The 27,555-nt window shown below is 46.2% G+C and overlaps 1 protein-coding gene across 1 annotated transcript in view; it reads right to left on the bottom strand.

Moving 5' to 3' along the window:
* Positions 1 to 27,555, bottom strand: part of Arid1b (AT-rich interaction domain 1B) — a 379,722-nt gene that overhangs the window by 331,128 nt on the left and 21,039 nt on the right. The window contains exon 2 of the mRNA XM_059272809.1: positions 1,094 to 1,288. Coding sequence (XP_059128792.1) covers positions 1,094 to 1,288 — 195 coding nt within the window. The remainder of the gene's footprint in view (positions 1 to 1,093; positions 1,289 to 27,555) is intronic.

Genomic DNA, 27,555 nt, shown 5'->3' with positions numbered 1-27,555 from the left:
TTCCCCGACAACTGCAAGGTGAGAACAGACAGAACTCAACTACAGAACACAGCCTCAGATGACTGACTCACGAAGGAGCGGTGCACAGCTCAGTATCACGTAAAATGCTATCAACTGCTCTTCGCATCCACTTTCTAGAGAACCAAAGTTCTGTCCCACTTGTTTCCTCATGGAAGAGTTTTGGTGAAATGCAGAGAATTTCCTGGGAGGAAAGGCTATTAATGGCTACCATGGCTTAAGGGGCAGCATTATAGGACGCCCCAGTCTGGAGGCAGTAAAATGCATTTCCCCCAGCAGCCTCACACTCCCTGGGGATGCAAGGCATGCTGTGGCAATTTGTAAATAGCCTTTCTGTTGATCCTAGGCACTAAGTACCCTGACAGCCTGGATCCAACTGTGTCTTTTGCAAGGCCCACGCCTCCTCAGGCCAGATGAACAAGCAAACCTTAAGAACCCCGAAGACCATGAGCTGAGGCTGCTAGAAGATGTGCAGCATGTATGGGTAATGACACTTGATTCTGAAGGGGAGAAAAAGATGGGGTCTTTTGACAACTAACCTAATTCACAAATGAATGGAGAAACCTTTGCTAGAGCACACCACAGAAATAATCTAACAGAAGTAACTTTCTGGGAAACTTGAGCTGATGCTAACCCAGGCTGGGGGCACACACCTGTATCCCACCACCGGGAGACCACGTTTGAGGGCAGCCTGGGCTAACACAATCAGACTAACTCAAACAACAACCAAATAAAACTTTGAATGACTGGAAAATTCACGTGAAGTCTTCTCCCAGCTCCGCATCTGAGGAGTTCAACCTCAGAAATGTGAGAAAGTCAAGGTCACTGGAGTAGCAAGATTGCCTCCTACCAAGGAGTTTTGTCTACTTTGTTGCAAGATCAATTTCCATTTTTTAAAAAAGGAAAAAAAAAGTGAAAATGGTCTACTTCACGGCAAGGTAAACTTTCTATCTTTAACAAAAGAAAAAGGGAGGACATCACAGAAACACCCCCAAATTCTCTCAACACGTAGAAATCCAGAAGAAGAAGAAAAAGCTATCAACACAACACGTGAAGGAGAGAAGCTGGCACCAACCTGCTGCTGTGGGTACTGCATGCCTCCCAGGGCCCCTGGAGCCCGGCCCTGCATGCTGAGGGGATACCGCTGTGCGCCGGGGGGACCATAGGAGCCTCCTGGGTATGGACTGCTCTGCTGCGGCTGGGAATGGGGGTGAGTGCCCATCCCATACAACTGCGGCCTCTTCATCACCATTGGATCCATGGGACTGCCCTGTGAGGAGATAAAGAAGTGAGTTTATTAGCTATTGCTTATACCAAGTGCAGCCTTCGTATTTTAATACATATCTAAAACACAACTATCTAAATTTTGAGATTATAGACCACAATTCTAAAAACTAAAAATCCAGAACATTAAAGGAAAAGGACTTTTTTTTAACTAACTTTCAGAAAGAATTTTAAAATTAAGAAGATCTGAAATGGACAATATAAGGTAAATTTTTACTTCCTAAGTACCTAGAATCCTAAAAAGCATAGAGAAAACAACGTGATTACTAATAAAGGCAAAGATAATTGACAACATTTTTTATTTAAAGTGTCATAGAACAATGACATTTTAGACCTGAGTCTACAAATCCTGAGGGAGCCTTAGTGGTGAGTATTCACTGAAGTAAAAAAGAAGAATTTCAGATAATACAAAATGCTTTTAGATCAAAATTCCCAAAGATATCTAGTATGCAGCAATAGCCCCAGCCTATTAGTCACAAGCTTGTAAACACCTTACCAAACACACTAGTTCAAAGCTAACTCTGAATCTTATTTTTGGTCTGGTGAGTCAGTCCTTGGGCCTCAGGACCAAGGCCAGAGAGGTAGGAGCAGAGGTCAAGCAGGGCCTTCCCAACCTGGGCTGTGACAGTGACAGAGCTACGACAGGAAGCCCCTCATGGGAGGCCACAAGGTCCACAGCACTCACAAACAGATCCTTCCGCCCCAAACCTACTGTGTGCCAGGCTCCCAGAACACAAGGCAGTAAGGAAGTGAGGACTCTCAGGAAGGGTTGCAGACTGACTGGGAATCTAGGCTCAGGGAGAGGAGGGCTGACACAAAACTCCAGCTTCAGAAGCTCAACTGCCTGCTGTGCCTGGGGACATGGAAGCTACGGGTGTGTGTGATGCAGAAGACTGAAGATTTGCTGAAGAAGGCTGAGGCCAGAGCATGAGCCAAAGCCTGGCAGGTCACCTCGGGCTGTCTCTTCTGATGACCCTCTGCGTGCTTTTATAGAAGGCTATCATCAGAGCCACCTGTTAGGACTGCTCTCTCAGGAAGTGGCTGAAAGAGGGCCAGCTGCCACACTGGGCAGGTGAGACAGATGTCCTGAACGAGCAGCAGTGATGAGAGGCTGCAAGGCCAGACTCCAGGCGTGCGCGCGCACACAGACTCAGAGTCTACGAAGTGATGGAAGATGGATGGGTGGTAAGACACAGATTAAGGAACATCAATGGGGGCAAGACTGGGAACCAACAGTGATGTTGACATGAAAGGTGATGATGTTTCCATGGGCAAGTGGCACAAAGTAAATAAATGTTCAAAGTAAATAAATACAGGATGAATCAGCAGTAAAGCCCATTAACTTTATCCAGGAAGAATGGTCAATGAGGCAGAGGATCAAGAGTGTAAGGGCAGTTGGATATAGTTTGAGACTGCATAACAAGACCTTGTTTTAAAAGGCAAGTGGGAGAGGGAGGAAGAACAGAGAGAATGATGGGCAGAAGAATAAATCAGGAGAGCAATACCATTTAGACAAAAGGGGCGGTGGCGGCGGGGTGGGGGTGGGGCTGGGGGTGGGGGTGGGGGGGTGTGGACCACAACAAAACCTAAAGTGTCTGAAACTGCAATCAGAATTCCAAGGAGCATGTTGTCATTGGACAGAAGGTAATTTCATGAGCAACAAAGCAGGCCCCATAGTGAGGGTGGAAAGCCTGTACCAACATTTGGCTAGGACAGGTACCTGCTAAGCTCTGCAAAGAAAGTGTCACTGCCAGAACTGGGGCATGATGATAGGGGTGAAGACAGAAAGAAGAGAAGCAAGTAGTGAGCCCCACACACCACAGCTGAGGGAGGTGAGAAGTGCCAGCTTCCCCTCCCTCCACTTCCCACCACAAGATTGCAAGTGGTCATTTCCCTGGGGGTGAAATGACCAGGTGAAGTCACCCGGTAGAGGTTCATTGTCATGATTTGATGAGAGCTGTGTGCATTGACTGATGATTTTAGCAGTGAGGGTGTGCACTACATACTCACGGAGGCACAGAAATGAGCAGCCATGATGATGGTGAGGAAGATGGAGGGTGGGATAAAGACATCATGATCCCAGTACAGGGATGCAGGGATGCAGGCAGCTGACACACTGCCTCGGTGGCAGGAGAAGAGAAAGGAACTGTGGGAAACACCTGACCTTGGCCAGAGGCCCCACCCCACCCCAGGAACAGGCCTGTGGATACAGATCCTGCATGGACAGACCACTATATGGAGCACAGAGGAAATGGGTGTACCCCTGGGTCACACCACCTACAAAAATTCATAAGTTTGAGGGTTTAAACTCTATTACTTTCACCAACCAAAAACTTTGAACCTAAAATAACTGAAAATGAACAAGAGCATATGGTTTTACTCAATCAATACACTGCTCTCCCATAACCCCAGCCTGCCTCACAAACACACATGCTAGCATGTCTGTGGTAACACCCAAATCTAGAACTAAGCATTTCCTCTGAATATTTACATTGCAGTGTACACTTGTGAATGGAGGGTGTAATTTTTCTCCAGATTTTCTTCCCAACGATAAAACAAGACTTTCTTTGGCAGTGCGAAAAATCAAGGTTGAGCTGGTAATTTCAAAACCACCCGAGGGAACAGTGGCCCACAGAGAGGCTGCGTACATTCCCAATCAGGTCAGAGACCCATCAGCACTGCCCTGCACCAGCCCTGTGTCCCGCATTCGCTCAGACAGCACAAACACAGGAGGGGTCCACTCACCCCACTCTACCTAACGCCCAAGCTAGACTGCATAATGAAAGCGCGAGGTTTAATGGGTGAGATGCACAGAATGCCTGCGCTGGGATGCCAGCCCCATGCAACACCTGCCTTACCAGGGACGAAACTGTTCTATACTATCTGTCTCAGCAACCCAGTCCTATTTAAAATGCCGTTAATTTGCACTTGAGTCAAAAATGTTAGCTTAACCCTGAGACTCCTGAAAATCAAGAATGTGAAATACAGATTATCTCCATCTCAAAGGCATCAGATCACTCATGAGACTTTATGTATGAAAGCTCATACCTACTCATATAACACATATTATTTAATTTTACCCTTCTCTCCTTACATTCTATTATTAGGCACTCATCCACAATCCAAATTCATCCCTCTGTGAACCTGCTGATTTGAACATTAAAACATGTAATGAAGTATCTCAGCTTCTCTCCAGCTCTTCATTCACTATTGGCTTTATAAAGCAACTAAAACTTCAATCAAAACCAGGACTTTTCCTGAAAAACTAAAGGCTAGGTCAGTCCTCATGTGACATACCCATAAATAATTTTATGTTTGTTATCATTTATCCTGCTAGACTATTTCTAGAGTATGACCGTTTTCATTTCTCACACAAAATGCATGCTGTGCCAGGCACCATCCACAGTCAAAGGTCCTCCAGCACCTCACCGAGTGGGTGGTTCCTCTCCAAGCGGCATTCCACAATGCTGCACGTGAGTTTCAATCTCATGAGACACATCCCTTGCCAGACTGGATTTTATTACTTGCTAAGACTTTCTCAAAATTCTTCTGTATACAAAAGCCATGCTTTTCTCCCTCTCTCCAGGTCACACACACTAGATGGTGCCTGGTCTTTCAGGTGGCCAATGTCTTCCCACAGCCTCCATTTTCCCATCCCAGGAAGTGTGAACTGAGGAAGAGTGTGATGCAGGGTTTTTTTTTTGTTTTTTTTTTTTTGGTTTTTCGAGACAGGGTTTTTCTGAGTAGCTTTGTGCCTTTTCCTGGAACTCACTTGGTAGCCCAGGCTGGCCTCGAACTCACAGAGATCCGCCTGGCTCTGCCTCCCGAGTGCTGGGATTAAAGGCATGCGCCACCACCGCCCGGCTGTGATGCAGGTTTTAAAGCACATCTGTGTACAGACTCTAAGCACATGGTAACACAGTCCAGCTATAGCCTGGCTTCTAAAAGCTGACCTTGGAATTCCCTTCTGTAAATTATCCACCCAAAAGACAGCAGCTCATACATCTCTAGCATAAGTTAGAGCATCATTCAGGGTCACTTCTTCAGAATATGCCTACATATGTATTTATAGTAAAGATACCTAAGTAACTTTATTTTATTCCTAAGTATCAAATTAAGGGCCTAATTTACTGAATGTTTTGCTATGATTTTCTTAGCCCAGTTTCTTGAACCACAAACTGGATAAAGATTTTGCAAAAGTCCCCAGAAAGAACCATCACACGTCCATCTACAACTGTGTCTACACATCCCGATTAAACAAGAGCTCAAAGAGAGGGGAGGGCCTTCCTCTTCTCAGTCACTGATTGGGGAAAGGAGTCTCTTTCTGGTACTATTCCATCTCTTAGAAAGCTGAGAAAAATAATCAAACCTAGTATGAACAAGTATTTGAACAAACAGGTATAAGAAGTATAAACGGGGGCGAGCGAGAAGGCTTAGAGGTGAAGTTCTTGCAGACAACCAGAGTTGGATCCCTACAACCCCCATGGTAAAAGGCAACAGACTTCTGCTGCTGCTGTGGGATAATCTTTTTGTACACTGCGAAGATGTGTCTTTGCCAAGGTGCCTTCTGATTGGCTTAATAAAGAGCTGAATGGCCAATAGCTAAGCAGGAGAGAATAGGTGGGACTTCCGGGGAGAGAGAAGAACAGGAGATGAAGTTGGCATGGCAAGGAGACACTGAAGAAGTTGGACATACATTACAGAGGAGAGGTAAGCCATGTGGCAAAATGTAGATTATAAAAACAGATTAATTTAAGTTATAAGAGCTAGTTGGGAACAAGTCTAAGCTAAAGGCCAAGCTTTCATAATTAATAATAAGTCCTCATGTCATTATTTGTGAGCTAAAGGCCCAAAGGAAAGTTAGACTACATCTGCAAGTTGTCTTCTGGCCTCCACACATGCTCTATGAAGTATATGCATAGGGAGATGTACACACACACACACACACACACACACACACACACACACACACACAGAGTTAGTAAAAGCCACCAAGTGCCTGGAACTCTGCAACCTAGAAGTTCAAAGAAAAATGGAACCAACTAAACTAACCTACCATCACAAAAGCTATGCAGGAGTCACACTATACCAGCACAGAGGGATTTGTGAACGTATGGAAGGTGTGCACAAAGCACGGAGAAGTTCTCAAGTGTGATGCACACAAGTTATGGCTCTATGAAAACTGATGATGACGAGGAAGCCACTGGGACCTGTGAATAGCTGCCATGCTGTAAAACAATCTTTTCCAGCTTTAGTGCCTCCAATGCCCCGACCTTCTGCAACGGGAAGGGAAGGTGAGACCCACAGTGCACAGCTGGGCTCTCCCACAGCATCCCTGGCTCAGGGCAGAACCTCGTGGGACAGGTGGGGCTCACTCTTGCCCCCAGCTGTTTGCCCCCTCACTGCACATCATCAGCACCTGCTCCCACAGCACGTGAAAGCATCCCCAGGCTGCCCTGTGACAACCTGTGCAGGGCCTCATGCTGCTCTTTGCCCTTTATGACCTTTCTTCATCGTCTGCGGAAGATTCTGACTACACTAGTGTATCCAGATGACAACAGCCAGGCTCGGCACAGTTTTTCACCTTAGACACAGACAATCTGGATAACTGTGGTCACTGGGTAACTGCTTAGGAGCTCTGACTGATCACACAAAGGAGAACATTCTCAGAAACACAAAGTCAGCATTGGTACCCAACCAGACACTTGGCAATCCATACATGCATATGGCAGACATGTGTGAAGCCAGCAGTAATTCACAAGTGACTTTTTGGGAAAGTTCTAAAGGCCTTAAAATCATCTTAAATAGAGTTTCTCCAAAGAAGCAGGGCTCCAAAGCTCTTCATCCTTTCAGAAAGAGCACCTAGTCCTTGTCAAGCCTTAATGTACCATGGTTCTCATTTACCACAGAAACAAAGGCCAAGTGCCTTGCATCCAGGGGTCACAAGACGGGACGGCTCCAAGGGGCAAGACATGATGTGTTCAGGTCTGATCCTTAGACTCGAGTTGGGAAACTTACATCCTGCCCCTGAAACTGTGCGCTCTGACTTGTTCTGGGGCAGACTAGTCCATTTACAACCAACCTAAAACACCGAACTTCACGTCTGGAATCAACAGTCTCTACCAGATTCTCCTATCAACACAAAAGTGTCGGCTACATTACCTGATGATAAAGGTGTATCATAGATCTAGGATATTAGACAAGGCAGAAGAAAAGGCCTCACTGCTGGCTATTCCAACACAGCAAACTACTGATGCCCCAGACCATGATGCCATTAGCATCGTGAGAAGAAGGTGGCGAACATGCTAAGGACTACCCACCCTATTCTGATGGATCACCACTATCAACGTTCCTGGGTTTTGATTCTGGACTCCTTAATGTATTTGTGGAATTGTAGAATGATAGCTGATGATAAAGGGCATGAGAAGAGAATTACTTTGTTCTTAAAATAATGGGGTAGCAATTTTTATTTATGCCACTTTTACTGATATAAATGTGCCTTGATGCATAAATTTAGAAAAAGAGGTATGTGCTTTCACATACATGTCATCACTGAACATGGACAGCACACACTTTTGGAGGCTGAGGCAGGATTTGGGGTTCAAGGTAAGTCTAGGCACATAGCAAGACCCTGTAAGTTTTGTTTTTGTTTTTTTTTGGGGGGGGGTGTCTTTTTGTTTCTTTTTTTTAGGGCAGAAAAAAAAGAAACACAATATCTTTTCCCAGTTACATTTTAAGTTTTATCTGAGTTTAAAATACCACCATTATTATTAGAATTATTGATTCCATAAAATATATTATAACCTATAAAACAGGTTCCATAACTGACTACGAAAAGTAACAGTGCAGTGGTGACGTACACCTTTAATCCCAGCACTCAGGAGGCAGAACCAGGTGGATCTCTGAGTTTGAGGCCAGCCTGGTCTACAGAGTGAGTTCCAAGACAGCCAGGGATACACGGAGAAGCCCTGTCTCAAACCCTGCCCCTCCTGGAGGGAGGAAGGGAGGGAGGAGGGAGGGAGGGAGAGGAGAGAGAGAAAGTAACAATCTAGGATGCTGATAGCTGTGAGTCTTAACTCTTAGAATGCTGGGAGAAGATTAAGTATTTGAGCTAGGGTGGTGGCACACACATTTAATACCAGTACTGGGGAGGCAGAAGCAGGCAGACACTCTCTCTCTCTCTCTCTCTCTCTCTCTCTCTCTCTCTCTCTCTCTCTCTCTCTCTCTCTCTGAGTTAAAGGCCAACCTGAGCTACAGAGCAAGTTGCTGGCCAGCCATCCAGGGCTACATAGTGAGACCTTGTCCCAAAAATTAAAAAGTAAACAAATAAACAAATAAATAATCGATGGTGTGCTGATGTCCCAAATTGTAGAGTCAGGAGTTCACAGAACCACCTTCTTGGAAAGTCATCCAAAGCCTTACCCGAACCGTCAATGACAACAAACCTTCATTTCCAAGACATCTCAATCCCTTCTCCCACAAGCACGTGTCACCCTGGTTAAGGAGTCAGCAATGAAAAAGAGCCTCACTGGTGCTGCTATGTGCAAACCCCCACCTCACCCCAGGTGTCTATCACCAGGAACACTCTGCAGCTTCCTGCTCTACACAGCAGGCAGCTCCCTGTCATTTATACATGAGTCTGTCTTCACACCTTTGGGAAATTATATGACACACCTATAGCCATTTCTCCTCTCCAAGTAAGAAATGCCGATTCTCACCCCTTTAACACAAAAGCTATCCCAGTAAGGCCCTCGCTCACTTTCTTCCAGAACCTACACAGGTATTCACGTACCCTAAAATTTCTGCTCTCTCCACAACCATCCCTCATCTGTGACTAAAGCCCATTTGTCCCATCTTATATCAGACAGCTGGATTATATGGGACAGTTAAGCCATGTAGCAGAAGTCTGTGTATCTGTTTATTTTCCATTTACTTCTGGTCACTGTTCCTAAAGACATGCTTTTTCAGATCCTGAAGGACCTCTACACACAACTACATTTCCTAGCTTCACACCAGCCGACAGGGAGATCAACGTGCTTCCTTGAGTCTTGAGCCACATCACTAACGTTCAAGGAAGGCCGAAGAGCCCAGGGACAGGTCTGCACAGCCTTTCACAGGGACTCACACAAACCCCCACACGGGATCGGGGGCAACTGCACCCCCCTTCCTTTACCACTCCTGGGAGCAAGCACAGGCCCACCACACCTGCCCAGCATCTCCATCCTCGCCTATACAAAATAAACTGTTCAGTGCTCCGAAACAGAATCAGAGGCAAAGGACACACAGCAAAGGACACAGGACCTAGAGTCAGAGCCACCTGGGTGTGAACCCTGCCTGTTACTTCTAAGTCACACTAGTGTAGGTGCTGTCTTAGAGTCATACTCTCTCTCAGTGTGGCCGGGGACTAAATGAGATATCACAAGATTTATCCCATAAGAGCTTCCTAAATCTCCTTTCTTCTTCAGAAATCAGCGAACTCAGAGCACAATCAGCCAATAATTTATTTATTTTCTCGTCTCCCTGGCAGACTACTGATTGAGGGGAGAGTTTTCTGATTTGCCCACATGCCTGCCAGTAGCACAATGCTGGACAGGATGAGCACTATGGACCGGCAAAGCCAAGACTGACCATGTCACACGGCCTGTCAACAGCAGGGCTCCAACCACAACGTAGGACTGTCAATCACCAACGAGCCACTTCAGACAAACCTTCCCTTCCCTTAAGTTCATGCACACCTTGGCTTCAACTATCCCCCCGGTTCCCTTTACCCAATATGTCCACCTTGGCCTGGATGCCAACAGGACCCTCTCCCCTCACGGGTCTTTGCCTAGAGGGAACACCTCATGCAATCATGACTCCCTTCTCTCCCTCTCCACCACAGCCAACTCCAATCACAGTGGCCTCCTGGAGATCTGGGACTACACTTATTTTCCCACCAAGGTCTTCCAACAAGCCATTCCTCAACCAAGAGGAATGTTCTACAGAACTCACCTCCACTGTCTTCTCCTTAAGGAGCATCCCTGAGCAGCAACCACAGCAGGGCTGCCCCCTGACAGCCTTGTGCTGACCCCTCAGGGTGCTCCCACAGGTCACAAAGTCTCCAGTGACTCTTACTGTGTGATGATTTCTCTCCTACCTAGTCTGTCCCAAAGAGTACAGATGAAGAGGCTGAAAACCCAAAAAGCGGATCAGTGGCCGGCCATCATGGTGGCACTACCCAAGTTCAGAAAGAAGAACAGTTTGGGTTCTCTGGTTTGGGTCTGATTTTTATGAACTAGTAAAAACTTAGTATTAGTTTAATCCCCAAAAGTTCGGCAGCTTATAAATCAATTCAGTAAGTAAATTGTTCTCTAAACCACACTTTTAAATTTAGTTTAGCAAATGTAATAATCCTGTGAACAATCAAAGTTTATGTGTGCGTGTTTAGTTTATTACAGGGTAAATTGGGTCTAAATGGAATATCAAAATTATAATGAAAGCTATTTCCCTCAGACTTGTTACTCCTGGCATCCCAGAAAACTGTAAAGCTTTTAACATGGCGGCAGCACTTTCCACTCTTCACATCCCTAAGCACGCATGCGCTACTGTTCAGACTCTGTCACTGCAGAGAGCCCAGCAGCAGGCTCTTACTTAAAGAGAGAATAACATGGGGGCATTTACCATAGAAATACAGATTAAGATCAAGAAAGGAAAGTGTGTATGAATGTGTTAAATTTCAGCCCCATCACCTGTAGCTGAAAATCCACCACCGACCTCCATGTATTGCAGTAAATTCACACACACACAAACTACCAACGATGCCACTCTCAATGGTGTCAAATTCTGACAGAATAGGAAATGGTATGTTTCAAATAATCGCACATAACAGGCTTCTAATAAGATTTTAGTCTCATCGGTATTAGAGAGCTCTATAATTCTGAAATAAGATTTTTTTCAATGATATAAAATTTCAATGATGTAAAACAGTATGGAAACCCTGTACCCCCACCATGGCCCAGAAGACAGTCCCGACAGGAGTCTCTTGAGCCCCGTGAGCTGCAGGCGGCCGCCACTCTCAACTAGCACTTTGCAGACACCAACTTGCCATCTCCAGTGCAACAAGAGTCTGTCATCAGGGAGGCCTGGGCCCACCACTTCTGGCTGCTCCTGACTAGCTACAAAATGAGGGATAAGTTATTCAAGAGCCCTGAGCCACGATTCCCCATCTCTCAAAGGGAAATAACATGTCCCTCCCTCTGCATCAGCAACTGAAATGCCAGTGTCATTTGGCAAGAAAGACAGCTCTACAGCTTCACCACAGCCACACCTGAGGACAGGAGCTAGACTTGCCTGTGGTCTCAACACTGCCCTCAAATCGCTCTCAAGCTGTTTAACCGGCAGGGGGTGGGTAGGTTAACTGGGTCGTGTTCATGATGGCAAGCACTCTTCCACTGAGCTATGCACCCAGCCCTACTTCCTTAGCTGTTAAAATTAGCAACTTTAAAGCTGCAGCATAAAAATACGCTAATAAACTAAAAGCGTCAACCCACACCTGCACTTCTGGACAAAAAACACACTCCATGGTGACACACAAAATGCTTCCCGAGACATGCCCCCATTAAGTATGCTCTTTATCAGAGCCAACAAGACCTTACGGAGACTCCTATTTAACATGGATGTGCAGAAAAAAGTTAACACGACCAACATATTGTCAAATCTTTTTTTTTTTTTTTTTTTTTTTTTCAAGACAGGGTTTCTCTGTGTAGTTTTGGTGCCTGTCCTGGAACTTGCTCTGTAGACCAGGCTGGCCTTGAACTCACAGAGATCCACCTGCCTCTGACTCCCCAGTGCTGGGATTAAAGGTCTGCACCACCACTGTCCACCAAATCTTATATTTAAAAAAAAAAAAAAAAAAAAAAAAAGGCTGGAGAGATGGATCAGTGGTAAGAGTACTGGCTGCACTTGGAGAGGACCCAGGTTTGATTCCCAGCAGCCACATAACAGCTCACAACTGTCTATAACTCCAGGTTCAGGGGATTAGGTGCCCTCGTCTGCTCTCCAAAGGCATTCACATGATGTACAGACACACATTACGGACATAAAGTAAAACAACAATAAAAAGAAAGGAGAACAAATGCAAATGTAAACCTAGACAGAGCCAACACTAAAGGAAAGACTACTGCCGGATAGATGCTTGTTAGAACATGGGACAAAATTAGGGTGGGCTCTCGGGGAGCTTCCTGCGGTGACTGCACCAGCATGTGCCAGAGCACATGTGTCCCTAGGAACTGCACTCTGAAAGGTTACAAACGAAGGGACAGTGTATCTGCAACCTCCTCTCAAACAAGGCTGAGAAAACTAATACATGATGGATGGATGGATGGATGGATGGACGGAAGGATGACGGACGGACGGACAGATGGACAGAATAACAAAGGTGGCAAAATGCTAAGATCAGCTGTGCCAGACTGAGACAGGTGCATGGCATCGCTCTGTAGTGTTTTTACTTTTTTTGGTCAGTTTTAAATGCACTCATGCCAGGGTGATGGAGTGCTAAGGACAGCTGACAGCCAAGGTAACTGCTACATGCCACTCAAACCCACGGCACCTCAGAACTGCGAGTGGAGACGCCATACACACACACACACACACACACACACACACACACACACACACACACACGCACGAATGCGCACACACATACACACACACACACACACACACACACAGAAAGGGGGTGTGTACAGTAACGGGCTGGGGACAGGGCTGCATAAAAAGTCACGAAATACAACATTTTCAGTTACTACTTTTAATATTTATTTAGACAGGGTCTCACTATGTAGCCCTGGCTAGCCTAGAATACTCTATAGAGACCAGGTTGGCCTTGAATTTAATCTGCTTACCTCTGACATTTGAGTGCTAAAATTAAAAGTGTGTCCTCCCCATTCCAGGCTCAGTATTCTTTTATAAGATTTGACTTTTTTTGAATTTTTATCTTCATGTATATGTGGAGGTGAAAGCACTCGCCACCGGGAAACAATGTGGGGTTTTCAAACTCAGCGAGGATTGAAAAGCAGACTACTCCAAAGTTGCAGGTGAAGAGACAGAGGAAGAAAGGGTTCTGGGGTCAACTCAGAGACAATCAGCAGTTCAGCAACTTCCATGGTAGACAGAAGGCTGAGCGAGGAACAGGGCCCTTACCAGGGCTTACCTCTCCAACTCTATCCTGAGGACGGTTGCACGTTTTGGGCAGCAGAACAAACAGCCTAGATGTTAAGCAGACTCAGTTGTCTGAACTTCAGTTGCCTGGTTTGAAAAGTCAACATAACAATAGTATCTATCAGTCTAGCACAGCAGGTCACAGTGCTGAGCACATGCCCCCCCCCCGGGGGGGGGGGGGGAGGTCTCAAAGGATGGTGAAGACTGTCACTACCAGTGGTCACTCCCCTAGCTGCCCACTCCTCACAGGCAAGATGAGGGGACTAGAGAGAAGGCGTGGGCCCCTCGCTGTTCTAACATCCTCCAGCTGCAGTGTATTCCAGAGAGTATGGGCAGTTAATGGTGCTTCCTCTTTCTGCTCATCTGACCAGAATCGGATCAGTAAATTCTCTTGAAGACGTGAAACCCTGAGACAAGACTCACCTTAACACGGTAAGTTCTACCACCATTCAAGTCTTGACCCAGCCCTCCTGCACACCTGCACATCTATGCCAGACACATCTAGTCTAGAAAGCCTTTACCCAGCATACCCCTGGCCACCCTGTAAACGGAGGCAATTCTTCCAAAGCCTGCCTTCGCAGGGTCCCACCATTCACAACTCTCACTGAACAGGCACTAAGTATTTACCCCAAGGCCCTACAACTGTTTATCTGCCTCTCTCATCACAGGACAAGCTCCTTCAGACCAGAAGTGTTTGTTCTTCATCCTAATCCTCCCCATAGTCAGAACTTCCGGACCCAACTAGTGTACTGCTTCAATCAGTCAACCAATTTATAAATGAGATCCAAAGACAATGTAACCTTTACCTCTCTCAGAGTCATTCCCTTCTAACACCTTACAGCCTTGCTAAAGGTCTCGATTTTCAGTAAAGGCAACAATGAAGCCTGATCCAGAGCCTGGCTCATGACAGGCTCTTAATAAATGTTTGCTATATGGATGCGAGGAAGACATCCAGCTGTCTCCTATTCCGAGCGTGACTTCTCCTGGATTCAAATTAGAAGGCTCCAAACAGGCGTGTTTTATTTCCCTGCCATAATGTCACTCTTTCCAATAGTCCTAAAACATTTCCCAAGCTCTGCTGATTGCTGTTACTGTAATTAAGAATGAAAAATGCCTATAAAGCACCTGCCGCGCTTTAAGATTCACCACACACATTACCATCAGAAGTCTGAAACACCCATGTGGATAAAAGACCTGTTTAACTCGGCTGAACTCAGGCCCATGGGGGCAACTTGCTTCTTTTCCTTTTCTTAATTCAATGTGTATGGGTATTTTGTCTGCATGTATGTCTACAAAAGACGTGCATGCCTAGTGCCCTTGGAGGCCAGAAGATGGAGACAGACACCTGAAACTGAAGTGACAGCCAGTTGTGAGCCATGGTGTGGGTGCTGGGAATCTAACCCAGGTCCTCTGGAAGAGCAGATTGCTGAGCCCTATCTCTAGCCCTCCAACTACTTTTTAAGAAGAACAATGAAAACATGAACTATAACAATACAAAAGCATGGCTGTGTATTCCATTTCACTGTTTGCAAAGGCAGGACAAACAACCAAAGCCTGAGGAACAGGAAGCTTGACCCATCGACCTGGATTAGGACATAAGGCTACCTGCAGATTTGGCCAGTAGGAGCAGCAAGTATGCTGGTCATATATCCTTAGCATTTACGGCAAATTATTAATCAAGTCCCACCTGAAACAATTTGTTAAATTGATTTTAATCACTGGGCCTCTCATGTGAAGCTTTGTATAATCAGCATTTCATTTACAAAATTAATTGCCTGATTGATTCTCAGGAGGCAGGAGCTGTCATTAGCCTCCTGTCATAACCGCTGAGTAGGGTGTCACAACATGAGATTCTGACAGCATGAAAAGCACTGCTGTTTTCCAAGGGATAAGGGGAAAGGGGGATAGAGAAAGAAACCCAAGGAGTCACATGTCCCCAGGCCGGAAGAAAGGCACAGTGTCTCACATGACCCACCAAATGGATTCACAGCAGCATCAGCCTCTTCGCTGTCGGAATCTCAGAAACTTGCACCAAGATGCCAAATCGATCCTTTCCGCACATATAAACACACATCATTCTTCTTCAAAAATACCTGAGTACCTGCTGGATACAGTTCTGTTACTAAATTTCTTGCTCACTATTTGATAGTCTATCGATAATTGGTGAGTCTTCATTTAAACCTGTCATCACAATCAATTAACAGAGATTAGGATATAAAATATTTTAGGAGATCAGTGAGAAGGCTCATCAGGTAAAAGCGTTTGCTATGCAAGTCTGACAATCTGAGTTCGACCCCCGAAACCTACTCCGGAAAGTCACCCGACCCCCACACACTATCACAGAGCACACTACCTGCACACACACACACACATATAAACAAAATAATTTTAAAATATTTTAGTGTAAAAATTAACCACTGAAATACAGAACAAGTAGAGAGTTTTTCATTGATAATTATCATTCTCCCAAAACTGAGACCATATTATCCACATAACCATACCTCGAATGCACCGTCTAAGTGTAAATCTAGTCAAAGAATGTACTTTTTCTTAGCATTAATTTGCATTTTCAAAAAGAATGTCCAACTCCGCCCAAATCCTTAAGTCTTGGAGACCCCCCCATTCTTGCCCCCCAAACTCACTTGCACGCCCTTTGTCTCCAGCAGTCCACAGCAGACTGACCACACTAAGCCAAGATGCTTCCACAGGCATACAATAACTTCCAAAGCATAGTGGGAACGATACCCTCTGGACACAATCCAATTCCACACAAGGCCTCTTTCAAACGGGCCCTGAGGAACGGAGCCCTAATGAACTTTACCTTCTCTTCCCACAATGAATTTTAATCCCTATGTATGTCCTCAAAATTCTTTAAAAACAAAGATCCCCTTACAAAATCATTCTATTACCTTTAAACCAAGTATTTTATTTGCTGGCTTGGTGAAGAGAGCTAATTGGTACATCAGACCAACCAGCATACTGCATGCCAATATGACAAATCCATGGTCAGTGACATCTGCACACCACAGAGGTGGGCTGGAGGGCAGTCCTGGTGACCTCCCTTCTCCACATTACCCCCCTGCCATATAAGTAAAACTATTATCTACAAAAGGCTTCGAAAGAGAGGCACCATGAATGCATGTCCCTAAGCACACACACTGATCCATTTAACAACAGGATTTACAAAGTCAAATACATCCGTTCAAACTTCTGGATACAAAATCAGGGTCTTAAGGGAAGATAGAGAATTCTATTGCACAGGTCAAGATGGTGGAGACATGGTACTACCCTCAAACATTTCACACTAGCAAGAGTCTATGTGTGTCAAAAACTGTAGCGAGCAGAAAGTCCAGGTGAAAACAAAGGCACGCCTCCCGTCCTGGCTCCATGTCTGTGGCTGTTGCAGAATGCCCGAGACAACTTAAGGAGGAAGGGCTTGTCTGGCTCCCAAGGCCAGGTGCCAGTCCATCGCTGTAGAAAGTCCAGGCAGGACCTCGACACTAGTCAGTCCTATCACATGGACAGTCAAGAGCAGGAGCAACAAATGCATCAGTGCCCATGAAACTGTGCCGCCATATTCAGGGTCAGTCCTCCAACCCAATTAACCAGTTAAGAAAAACCCTCGGGCTGTAGAGATAGCTCCACGGTCAAGAGCACTGCTCCTCTGGAGGACCCGGGTTCAATTCCCAGCACCCACACGGCAGCTCACAACTGTCTGTAACTCCAGTTCCAAGGGACCTGACAACCTCACACAGACATGCATGCAGGCAAAACACCAAAGCACATAAAATAAAAATGAATCATAAGGAAAGAAGGAGAAAAGGAGGGAGGGAGGGAGGGAGGAAGGGAGGGAGGGAGGGAGGAAGACCAACTGACCCTCACAAGCTCACAGGCATGCTCACAAGCCAGTCTGATCTAGGCAATTCCTCACTGAGATTCCTCCCAGGTGGCACTTGATTGTGTTCTGTTGACAATTAAAACAGGACCTGGGGCGACCATGAGAGTGAGGCAAGGTACAGTGACACAGGCCTGTCCTCCCAGCACTCAAGAGATGGCGGCAAGAGGGTTAGGCGCTCAAAGTCATCCTCAGTTACATAGTGAATCTGAGGCTAGCTGGTCTACATGACACCTTCTCAAGAAGGGGGTCGGAGCATTCAGCCAGATCCCAGCTCTTACTTGCAAAGGGGGAAGGCACTCTGTGAAGGAACAGCTTGACAAGAATGTCAACAGGAAGGCTTTGAGGAAAAGCCCTGCTCTATCCTTCCCAAGGAGAGGGACCTGGGGGGGGGGGGGGGTGCAAAGACATGTCTGAATGCAGGAACTTGAAGGGGTGTGGGGTAGAAGGAGTTTACACTTCTCAGAAGGAAGCTCTGAGTTAGAAATGGTTTAGAGATTCAGAGGAAAGAGGAAACAGGTTTCTTCAAAGGCCACATTCATCTAATCATCCATCCACCGACTGTTCAAACTGAACCAGTGTTCGAGTGTAAGGTTCTGTGAAAGGCAGGGATGTGAGAAGCAGACGTGACAGAAAACAGGACCACTCGGTACAGATGGGCTTAGGGACGGCAGCCCTCCGTGAGGAACGCATCAACACAGATCATCTTTAAGGGGCCATAGAAGCGGAGCAACCACAGCAAGTGGGCACCAGCACCCAAGTGCCTACTGTGCACTCAGTACCCTCGGGATGGTAGACTCTCCATACAATTCATGTGACCTAAAATCCTGCAAGGTAGTTACCACTAGTCTGGTTGAAGGGAACCATATTCTAGAGCAGGCAGCCTGCCTTGGGTGGTGAAATATGACAGTCAGACTTCCCCCAAACGTGACTCGGGGTCTTTGGGGAGGGTTTCTAATGGCCATACCACTCCACTCCAGTGAAAACCACAAGACTTTTCTTCGGCCAGCTCTGGATAAAACCAGGTCCGTTCACTAAGGAGAGGGGAGGAGGAACTAGAGAACTTGTGTTTCTTAAGCTTGTTGGATTATTAAAAAGTGGTTCACAACAGCCAGTTTTAAGTCACTTGACGGCGAACAGGCAGGGAGCTGGGTATGCTGTGATGGGGTCTCCCAAGTGAAGGCCGGTCACTGGGCAAGCCTGGCAGGTCCCATCCTGGGAAATTCATATGCTGAGGCCCAAACACCATCACATACTCTAAAGAACGCACCTAACCATCAGCTAAGAAACAAAAGGAGCGTGGGCGAGGCAAGCTCCCATCTTCTAGAACTCCTCCTTCCTCACTTAACCCTGCACATGGACAGAGACCACAGGAGCAGCCCAGAGATGCGGCCGCCTCCAAGCCAAGAGCAGAGGACTCAGAATGAAATAACTCTCCTGTCGCCTTTCCCTCGGACACCATGCTCCAGGACTGAGAAAGAGCTCTCTTATTGGAGTGGTATCCAGCCTGTGCCATTTGTTATAGAAACGTGAGCGGACTAACACAAACCCTGCCATCTTAGGCCTCTGGACACTCCACCTAGAGTGGCAGAACTCTACACAGGCCCCTGAGATTTATCCTCCCGGGAGCTACAGTTTTGTGTGATCCCCTCCCCTTAAGACCTATACTTGCACCTAACCAAGAAAATACTGCAAAGGCGAAAGCGTTTTGCGGATGTAATTCTAGTCCCCAGTCAGTTGGCTTTGGGGTCCTGAAAGAGTATCCTAGCTAGCCCTGACCTGATCAGGTGAGACTTTTAACAGAAAGTCCCTGCCACACTGACTCTCCCTCTACTGGGGCACCGAAGAAGCAAACTGCTGTGAAATCTACAACCTCAAGGAACGATTCTGCCAACAGTCTGTAAAAATGCCCCCTCCTCGGTCTTGCATAGAACGCAGGCCAGACTGCAGCCCCGACCTCCAGAAGGCACAGGCTTCTCGCAGGAGCTTGCAGCCCTGCTCCACTGACACACTGACAAAATAAAGGATTCTCTTCAGCCACTGACTTTCCACAGCCAAAGGGAGCAAATCCACGTGAGGAAAATAAAGCACACACTGCACACTGCTGCTCCACTGCTGCATTCAAGAGGATTACACCTGTAACTTACCCCCTCCATGCAAGACCCGCTGCTGCTCAAAACACCAGTATTGGTGGCGGCGCTGGAATGGTGTCATGACTCGGAAGCTGCTGTGAGCGGCTCTGCTTCTCCCGTCTCCAACCAAGTCCAGTCACTAAGACCTGGGTTCTATGATGGCCACCCCATCAGAATATCTGCACACCACCCAACGAGGGAACGCCTCTCTGTGGCTCACAGACCTTAAAAGCAATCTCTGTGGCAACTACCATTTGGTTCGGGGTCTCCCGGATGGCAGAGGCTGAGGTAAAGAGGAGATGGTTTGCAAAGGCCAAGGAAAGCTGCCTCAGCTCTGTGCCAGAGAGCACTGTGAGCACGAACCCACTTCCAGCTGGGCAGGCTGCAGCTACTACTGCTTCAGAACCTAGCAGGGTACACGTCACCGTAATGTGACAATTAAGGTCACCCTGAACCATAAGCCAAGTCACAGGAATACAGACGATGAGCACATATGGGAGTTGAAACAGGTGGATAAACTATGTGTAGCTACCTGCTAGTGCCCACATGACTGCGGACATGGAGGTAAGCGAATACTTATTTGTCACTGCCTGTATTTCCTACTGAAGCAGCCACAGGTCTTTAACTCAGAGCCCGCCGCCACCTGCCAGTCTTGACAGCTCTGCCATCCTGCTCCCAGGACCATGTCCCCTGTAGGTGTGGCAGGATGAGGCTACCTGACCACATAACAAACGGCCAGGCTTGCCCAGTGACTTCACTTGGGAGACCCCATCACAGCATACCCAGCTCCCTGCCTATTTGCCGTCAAATGACTTAAAACTGGCTATTTGTGAACCACTTTTTAATAATCCAACAAGCTTAAGAAACCCAAGGCCTCTAGTCCCTCCTCCCCTCCTTAGAAAAAGGCAAATCTTGAAACGCCCTTGGCAGGGGTGGCAATGATTTGCCCAGACTCACCTAGGAACTTCAGCTAATCTCCTACTTCTTTCTATATAATGTAACTGATTCATTGGCATCATTTTACAATTCTGATGAGGTTCCTCTCCAATCCTGTTTATTAAATTGCTTCCTTTAAGCGTGCATGGTTACAAATCTGTTTCCGACTAAATCAGGTACCATATGAAAAGATGACACAACAGTGGAAGAGCCCTCCAGGGACGGCTTCATCTAGATCTCAAAAGTAAAATGGGGCTGAAATATGACAAGAGACAACCTAATTTAGGAACAGGACTCCAAGATCAGTGGAGTATCAGTCCAGCCAGGATCCTGTGCACAGAATGTCTGCCTTACACAAAGCATGGGAAGCAAAGGCCAAGGGCTCTAAGAGGAGATCCCGAGCTGCCTGCTTCCTCATCGGAGGGTGGAGATGGTCTGCCGTCAGAGAGCAGCCCGCAGAGTGCCACGGTCCCGGCCTGCAGGAACAGACTCCAAAGCACAGAGCGCGCTAACGCAAGGAGAACACAATCAAGCGTGCAACCCGTCCAGAGCACAAACAAGCGTGCAACCCGTCTAGAGCACAAACAAGCGTGCAACCCGTCCAGAGCACAAACAAGCTTGCAACCCGTCCAGAGCACAATCAAGCGTGCAACCCTTCCATACCGGCCACTGGCGTTCTACTTTCCAAGGGGTGAAAATGAGTCAACTGAGTGAAACAGCCATGCAGATAAAAATCTCTGAAAGTGATCATTTGAATCTGCTGGGCCACAGGACTTTGATTAACTTCAGTGACAGATAAGACATGCTCAGATGCACAAACTTTAAAGTATTTTCCCCAAAGCCCAATGAAATAAAAATCCTTAATACTGTTTTTAATCATGGACTTTTAGTCCTCCTAAAACTACAATCTTTTTAAAGTTTCTTCCCTTTCATGAAGCAAAAACTAGAGCAAACCAGAACAAGGGCAGTCCTTTATATTTTAAAACCAGACAACAAATTTACACAACTAATGAATAAATCCTCATTAACAAGCAATTCCATTAATTTTATTTTGCTTACATATACAGTATGTAGATTACAGAAAGTTCTTTAGCTCTGGACAGCCAGTATGTTTCTCTAATATTTTTAAATTTTCAGTTCAAAGAAATTTTAAATACAAGCATAAAAGAGAATGAAAGGGCCCAGCGGTGGTGGCGCACGGTTTTAATCTCAGCACTCAGGAGACAGAGGCAGGTGGATCTCTGTGAGTTCGAAGCCAGTGCTACTGGAGCAGAAGAGAACTGACGTTAGCACTCTGATTCAGTCAATAGAGGCCGGGCCCACACGCTCTATATACCCACATGACAGGTCATCAAGAAGACAAGAAACGATTTCTTCAAGAGATATTATTTACAAAATTATATGCCTATGTTATTTAGCACCATACCCTCCCCCCAAAAAAGAATGGGAACTGAAGTATTTCAAGACCCACAACATAGTCTCACAAGCACGCCTGCGCGCGCCTATAATCTCAGCACTTAGCAGGCTGAGGCAGGAGGTCTGTGAGTTCAAAGTTAGTGTAGGTTACATGACAAGAGTGTGTTTGTGTCTGTGGATATGAATTATGAGGTAAATGTCATATGACACCGATACATAGTCCTCCCCACCCATATTTCTGAGTCAACAGAAATGATGAAAGTAACCTGGGGTTGGGGACACATAGCTGACACCTTCCAAACAAACTGTTCTCATCCTCTCTCAGTGACTTTGGCAATCTCAATTCTGAATTACGTTTGAGATGTCTGCCTCTGCTTTGTGCCACAACAGGGCTAAAGCTTTGCTGGCCTCACAGCTGACTATGACAGCCTGCATTTCCATGGTAGGTTCTAGACAGAAACTGTTACAGACACCACCCAGCAACCCGAGAAGCCCAGAACGGCCCTGGACGCTGTCAGACAAGGGTCACACAGGGCCCGGCCTAAAGCCCCTAGGCTGACTCTCAGACTAGTCCTCTGTCACTTGCCTCAGGGGGTGACATTCCAAAATGAGTCTGTGACCCACAGGAGAAACAATGTCACAGCTGTCACCATTCAGCGGCTGCTCAGACAACAGGGAGTCTTCCTCTCCTCAACACATCCAGTTACCCTGAGGAAAGTGAGCGGGAGCAGAGGCCAGGGGACCTGTGCCCGGCTGTTTTAACATCATTGTATACATTCACATGCAGCATTTTAACCAGCGTAAACTAGAAGAAAATGCACTTCGTGTTCTGGAAAGCAGTTTGGACGGATGAAGGTCTAGCATGAGAAAGCAACTATCTGCACTAAAGCCGAGCCCATGAAAGACTGTGAATAGTCAGTCAACTTGCAGGTTTTGCCAATGCCTGAGTCTTTATAACGAAAACATATTCAAATACTCTAACTTTGTAACTCAGAAAAAAGATGAAAATTAAAAACTTTAGCAGTGAAATATAAAGAAACTGACAGAGTTCTTGAACAAGAAGAAGAAAAAAAAAAAAAAAACCACTCAGCTGAATGGTAGGCACTAAAAAACTTTCAAACCAGAATCAAGAATCTGGTTTGAAAGTTTTGTGCTCACCAATTTCCAGAATTGTGTGTTCTGCTTCCTCACTCCCCATCCCAGGTTCTTCATCCTATACATGGAAACTCCCAGCCCCAAGGCAGCTAAGTGCTTGAGTGGAGACCAAAATAACAAAGTCTTGCCAGTCCTCCAGCCTAGCTGGAGACGAGGCCTGAAATGAAGTACATCCTGTCCAGTGGTTGGCAAACTAAAGTCCTCGGGCCAAATCTGGTCTCCTATCTGTAGAAGCGTGGCTGAGGAAATAAAAATCAAAAGGATTCTGACATGTACGATTATGTAATAGTCAAACTGCAGTATATGTGGTTGTGTAGGTGGTTGTGTGGGTGGTTGTGTGGGTGGTTGTGTGGGTGGTTGTGTGGGTGGTTGTGTGGGTGGTTGTGTGGGTGGTTGTGTGGGTGGTTGTGTGGGTGGTTGTGTGGGTGGTTGTGTGGGTGGTTGTGTGGGTGGTTGTGTGGGTGGTTGTGTGGGTGGTTGTGTGGGTGGTTGTGTAGGTGGTTGTGTAGGTGGTTGTGTAGGTGGTTGTGTAGGTGGTTGTATAGGTGGTTGTATAGGTGGTTGTATAGGTGGTTGTATAGGTGGTTGTGTATGTGGTTGTATATGTGGTTGTATTGGCACACAGCCTATCCAATTGGAGTCTGTTTTGCTGCTAATGGGAATTCAAAGATGAGCATTCAAAGCAAACCCCATCCGGCCTGGAATCCTAAAATATACATGATCTGGCCCCATACAGGCTAAGTTTTCTAATCTTTGATCCAAATACCTGCACAGTCTTAAGCAGACAAATCACAACACCCAAGAGGGAGTGTGTTTGGGTTTCAAGACCTGGCCTGAAGCCAAGCAGCGTCCCGAATGATCCACTGTGGTCCAGCTTTGATACAGACAAGACAAGGATGCCCACCAAACTTCCCATGGTTAGTGTGAGGACAAGATGAGAACACCACCTTGGAAATTTTAAGGCAAAAGCAAACAATCAACTTGGGTTGAAAACGCAAGGCCAAGAAACCCTGTGAAACACTTTGTGAAATATACTTCTGGGGTGAGGGCCACTTGCTCACACTGAGAACTCATTTCTCCATTGGTCTGTAGGGACCCAACCATGGCCACCAAAAGCACTTTCCTTTGCTGGTTTAGACATGTTTAAGTTTCTTTAAAGAGCTGTGTGCAAATGTATCGCCTACTGAGGACCAAGACAACATCCCTCCCCTCGTTAGTTCACTAACCCCATGTCATGGAGCAGGAAGCAGAAGTCCAGCTATGTTGATGGCTCGGGATCTAGCACTGACTGAGCTGAGGTTAGTGAGTCCGGAGGCAGAGTGGCTGGCACATGCAGAAACCAGAAGTGAGCTCAGGAAACAGTTTCAAAATCAAACTGCAAAGGTTCACAACTGAAAATGCATGTAGCTCCCCCTGCCTCTATTTTTTGCCTAGGTATGGAAAAGAAAGCTTTAAAAGGGCAGAGGTGACCTCTGGATAGAGGCCAAGCACCCCAGTAGGCTCCTAAGAGCAGGGAGAGCACATCCCGCCAGCAGCCACAGCAACTCCGGAGAACCTCACCTGAAGCGGGCGAGCCAGTGCTGGGAGAGCACACTTCCCAATGCTGCCCCCAAATGGAGGTCACATGATCAGCCCATGCTGCACAGCAAAGCCACCCAAGCTGGGCACTCAAACTCACAGCCTTCTGTCTGCTCTTTCACTGAGCGCGAGCAATAACAGTGATCTACTACAGGGGCTTGAAGATGGTGTGTTGAGAGCCAAGCCACCACCCGGAAATCCTGACATGTCAGGGTAAGCTGAGGAAGAGACGACGGCCTCAGCAGCATGAGCAGACTACAGTCATCGAGTCACTGTGGTCAGGTGAAACCTGTGAGGGAGGCATTGCCAAGGAAGACATCTTGCCTCTGAAAGATGCTGTACCAGCACTGGCCACTGGTGACGTCACCCATCCTTTTAGAAAAACCAAGACATGTGGACATTAGGACCACACACATAAAATAAAAAAGGCTCAGCTGGCAGAGTGTGGGCTGTGAAGGTAAGGATCTGAGCGCAGGCAGATCCCAGCACCATAAAAAAGTCTGTAACCCCAGAGCTGAGAGGTGGAGTCAGGGCCCCCGGGGGCCTTGGTGACCAGCCAATGGGCAAGCTCCAAGTTCAGCAAGCAACCCTGTTTGAAAAATTAAGGTTGAGCAAGATAGAGGAAAAATACCTCTGCCCTTCGCACTAATAAACAGGGGCACCATACCACCACACCCCAAAAACAAGAAAAAGAAAAAAGAAGAAGACATAAAAGAGGCGCTGTGTTTGTTCTGATTTTTCTGTTGCTGTTTTTTCCAACCAAATCAATTCTCTCTTGGTGATAAAAACTCAGCTGTTCCTACTGCCTGTAGAATGTGCTACAATCCTCTCATGATCCACACAACTCTTTAAGGATGCGCCTGATTGTCAATCAGTTCAAATTGAGGGGTGTTCTATAGAAATTGTCCAGTGAGCAGGGAACTCCCACATCTACAGCTCTTCTGGATTCTGTTCAGCTCTGTGCCCCACACTTGGTCTGGAGTATCTGAGTCCTCAAACAATAATCTGAAGTGAGCATTGCTCAGCTCTATCACACACACATACATTCCTATGACACAACCACATAATGGAGGCACAGCCCACCCAAAAAACACTGGCTTATTTGTTGAAAAGCTCACTAAGGGCTGGGCGATGGTACCCTTAGTCCCAGCACTTGGGAGGCAGAAGCAGACAGATCTCTGTGAGTTCGAGGCCAACCTGGTCTACAAAGCAAGTTCCAGGACTGCCAGCACTGTACACAAAGAAACTCTGTCTCAAAAAACACAAAAACAGAACAAAATATATAAAAAGACGCAAAAGGCAAAAGTACTTTTGGCTCCGGGTGGTGGGCTGGCGTTTGCTGACTTCCATCCTTGTACTTATAAAAAGCTGCATCGGGTATGTGACTAATGTTGTGGATGTTCATATACACAAATACACACTTATAAGCACATATGTTCCTATGTATTCATGTATTCCTTTGTTTATGAGATGCCACAAATGTTTAGAAATATAAAAATAAGCCATAACTTATTTTTAGCCACAGAAAGCATGGCCAATACATAATGTTTCCTTCTAAAATGCCTCTCTCCTTATTCCTCAGGGAACAGCTATGTCAGCCATCCTGTATCTACGCTTGAAAACGAAAAAGCCCAGTGGGCTAGGAGATCTATACACTTCTATTTGCTGTACGTTAAGAAATCCTAGCCTTGGAACCTCAGTAGAAGCTTCAAAATGAAAAGTGAAGATACCCAAGCTACAAAGTATCCTTGATTAAACCCCTAGGAATTCTCAAATGAACATTTGCTATGTTTAAAAGTTGGTCTTTTGTTTGTTTTATTTTGTTTTGTTTTAGTTGGGGCTAATGAGAAGGTTCAGCAGTTAAGAGCACTGGCTGCTCTTATAAAGGGCCAGGGTTCAATTACCAGCATCCACATGGAGGCTCACAGCCTTCTGTAACTCCAGTTCCTGTGGATCCAATGCCCTCTTCTGGCTTCCACAGGCACACATGTAGTGCACAGACATCCATGCAGTCAAAACACCCATACACATGAAATAAAAACAGTTTAATTTGTTTTAAGTTGTTGGTTTTTTTTAAGATCCATGGCTTGAATTGGATGTGTACAAGGAGGTTTCGACAACTAGAAAAGAAGTTCAAAGTCACGTGGGCCATGGGAATTGTACGCACATCTGGGCTACATGGTAAGAACCAGCTGTAAGAAAACGTCCAGGACTTAGACACTTCATTATTTTTCAAGTTCAAGCATTACTATTCAAAGGACTAAGTAAGTCCTAACAAAAGGAGTGTCATTCCAAATACAGTGTCCACACCGAATAATAGAGGAGAATTTGGGCACAAACAGCAGCCATCCTGTACACACAATCAAGCTTTCAGACACTAAAAAATGTACTTTTGCTTCATCTAATGCTGTTAATTGTTTGCAAATGGGAAGTTTCTTTCTTCCAATCAGTAGCCCGCAGTACTTCCTAATTATCCATCTCAGCAGCACTGTGATCTAACACTCAGAAGGTCCCTGATGTCTCTGACACAGACCGAGGTCCTGCAGCAGACAGGCTGTGAAAACTCTGGGCAGGAGAGGGGAACAAGGCACCACCGCTCACACCTTGACCAGCACTGTGCCAGCCAGTCAAACCCACACACCACATTGATGCAGGCAGGCTCCAGCTTCCTGACAACGTGTCTCATGCCCCATTTGATATGAGGAGCAAAAGCATTTCAGGCAATCTTAAGAACAAAATTCCAATTTGTTTTTCCAGATGCATAACTATTCCCACCACCTGGCCCAGGGTTAAAGTTCAAACTGTGTCACAAATAGAAATGAAGTCTGTCCTTGTAGTGCTGCAGGAAGGAAACATTAACCAGCCTCACATGTACTTTCTTCAGTGGCTAGAAAGTAAAATCTACAGAAGCCTTCCAGAGGCTGGGTTCCAAACAGCAGGGGC

Source organism: Peromyscus eremicus, chromosome 8b (assembly GCF_949786415.1).
Source record: "Peromyscus eremicus chromosome 8b, PerEre_H2_v1, whole genome shotgun sequence".
Taxonomy (NCBI): Eukaryota; Metazoa; Chordata; class Mammalia; order Rodentia; family Cricetidae; genus Peromyscus; species Peromyscus eremicus.
This window is presented reverse-complemented; position numbering and strand designations above follow the sequence as displayed.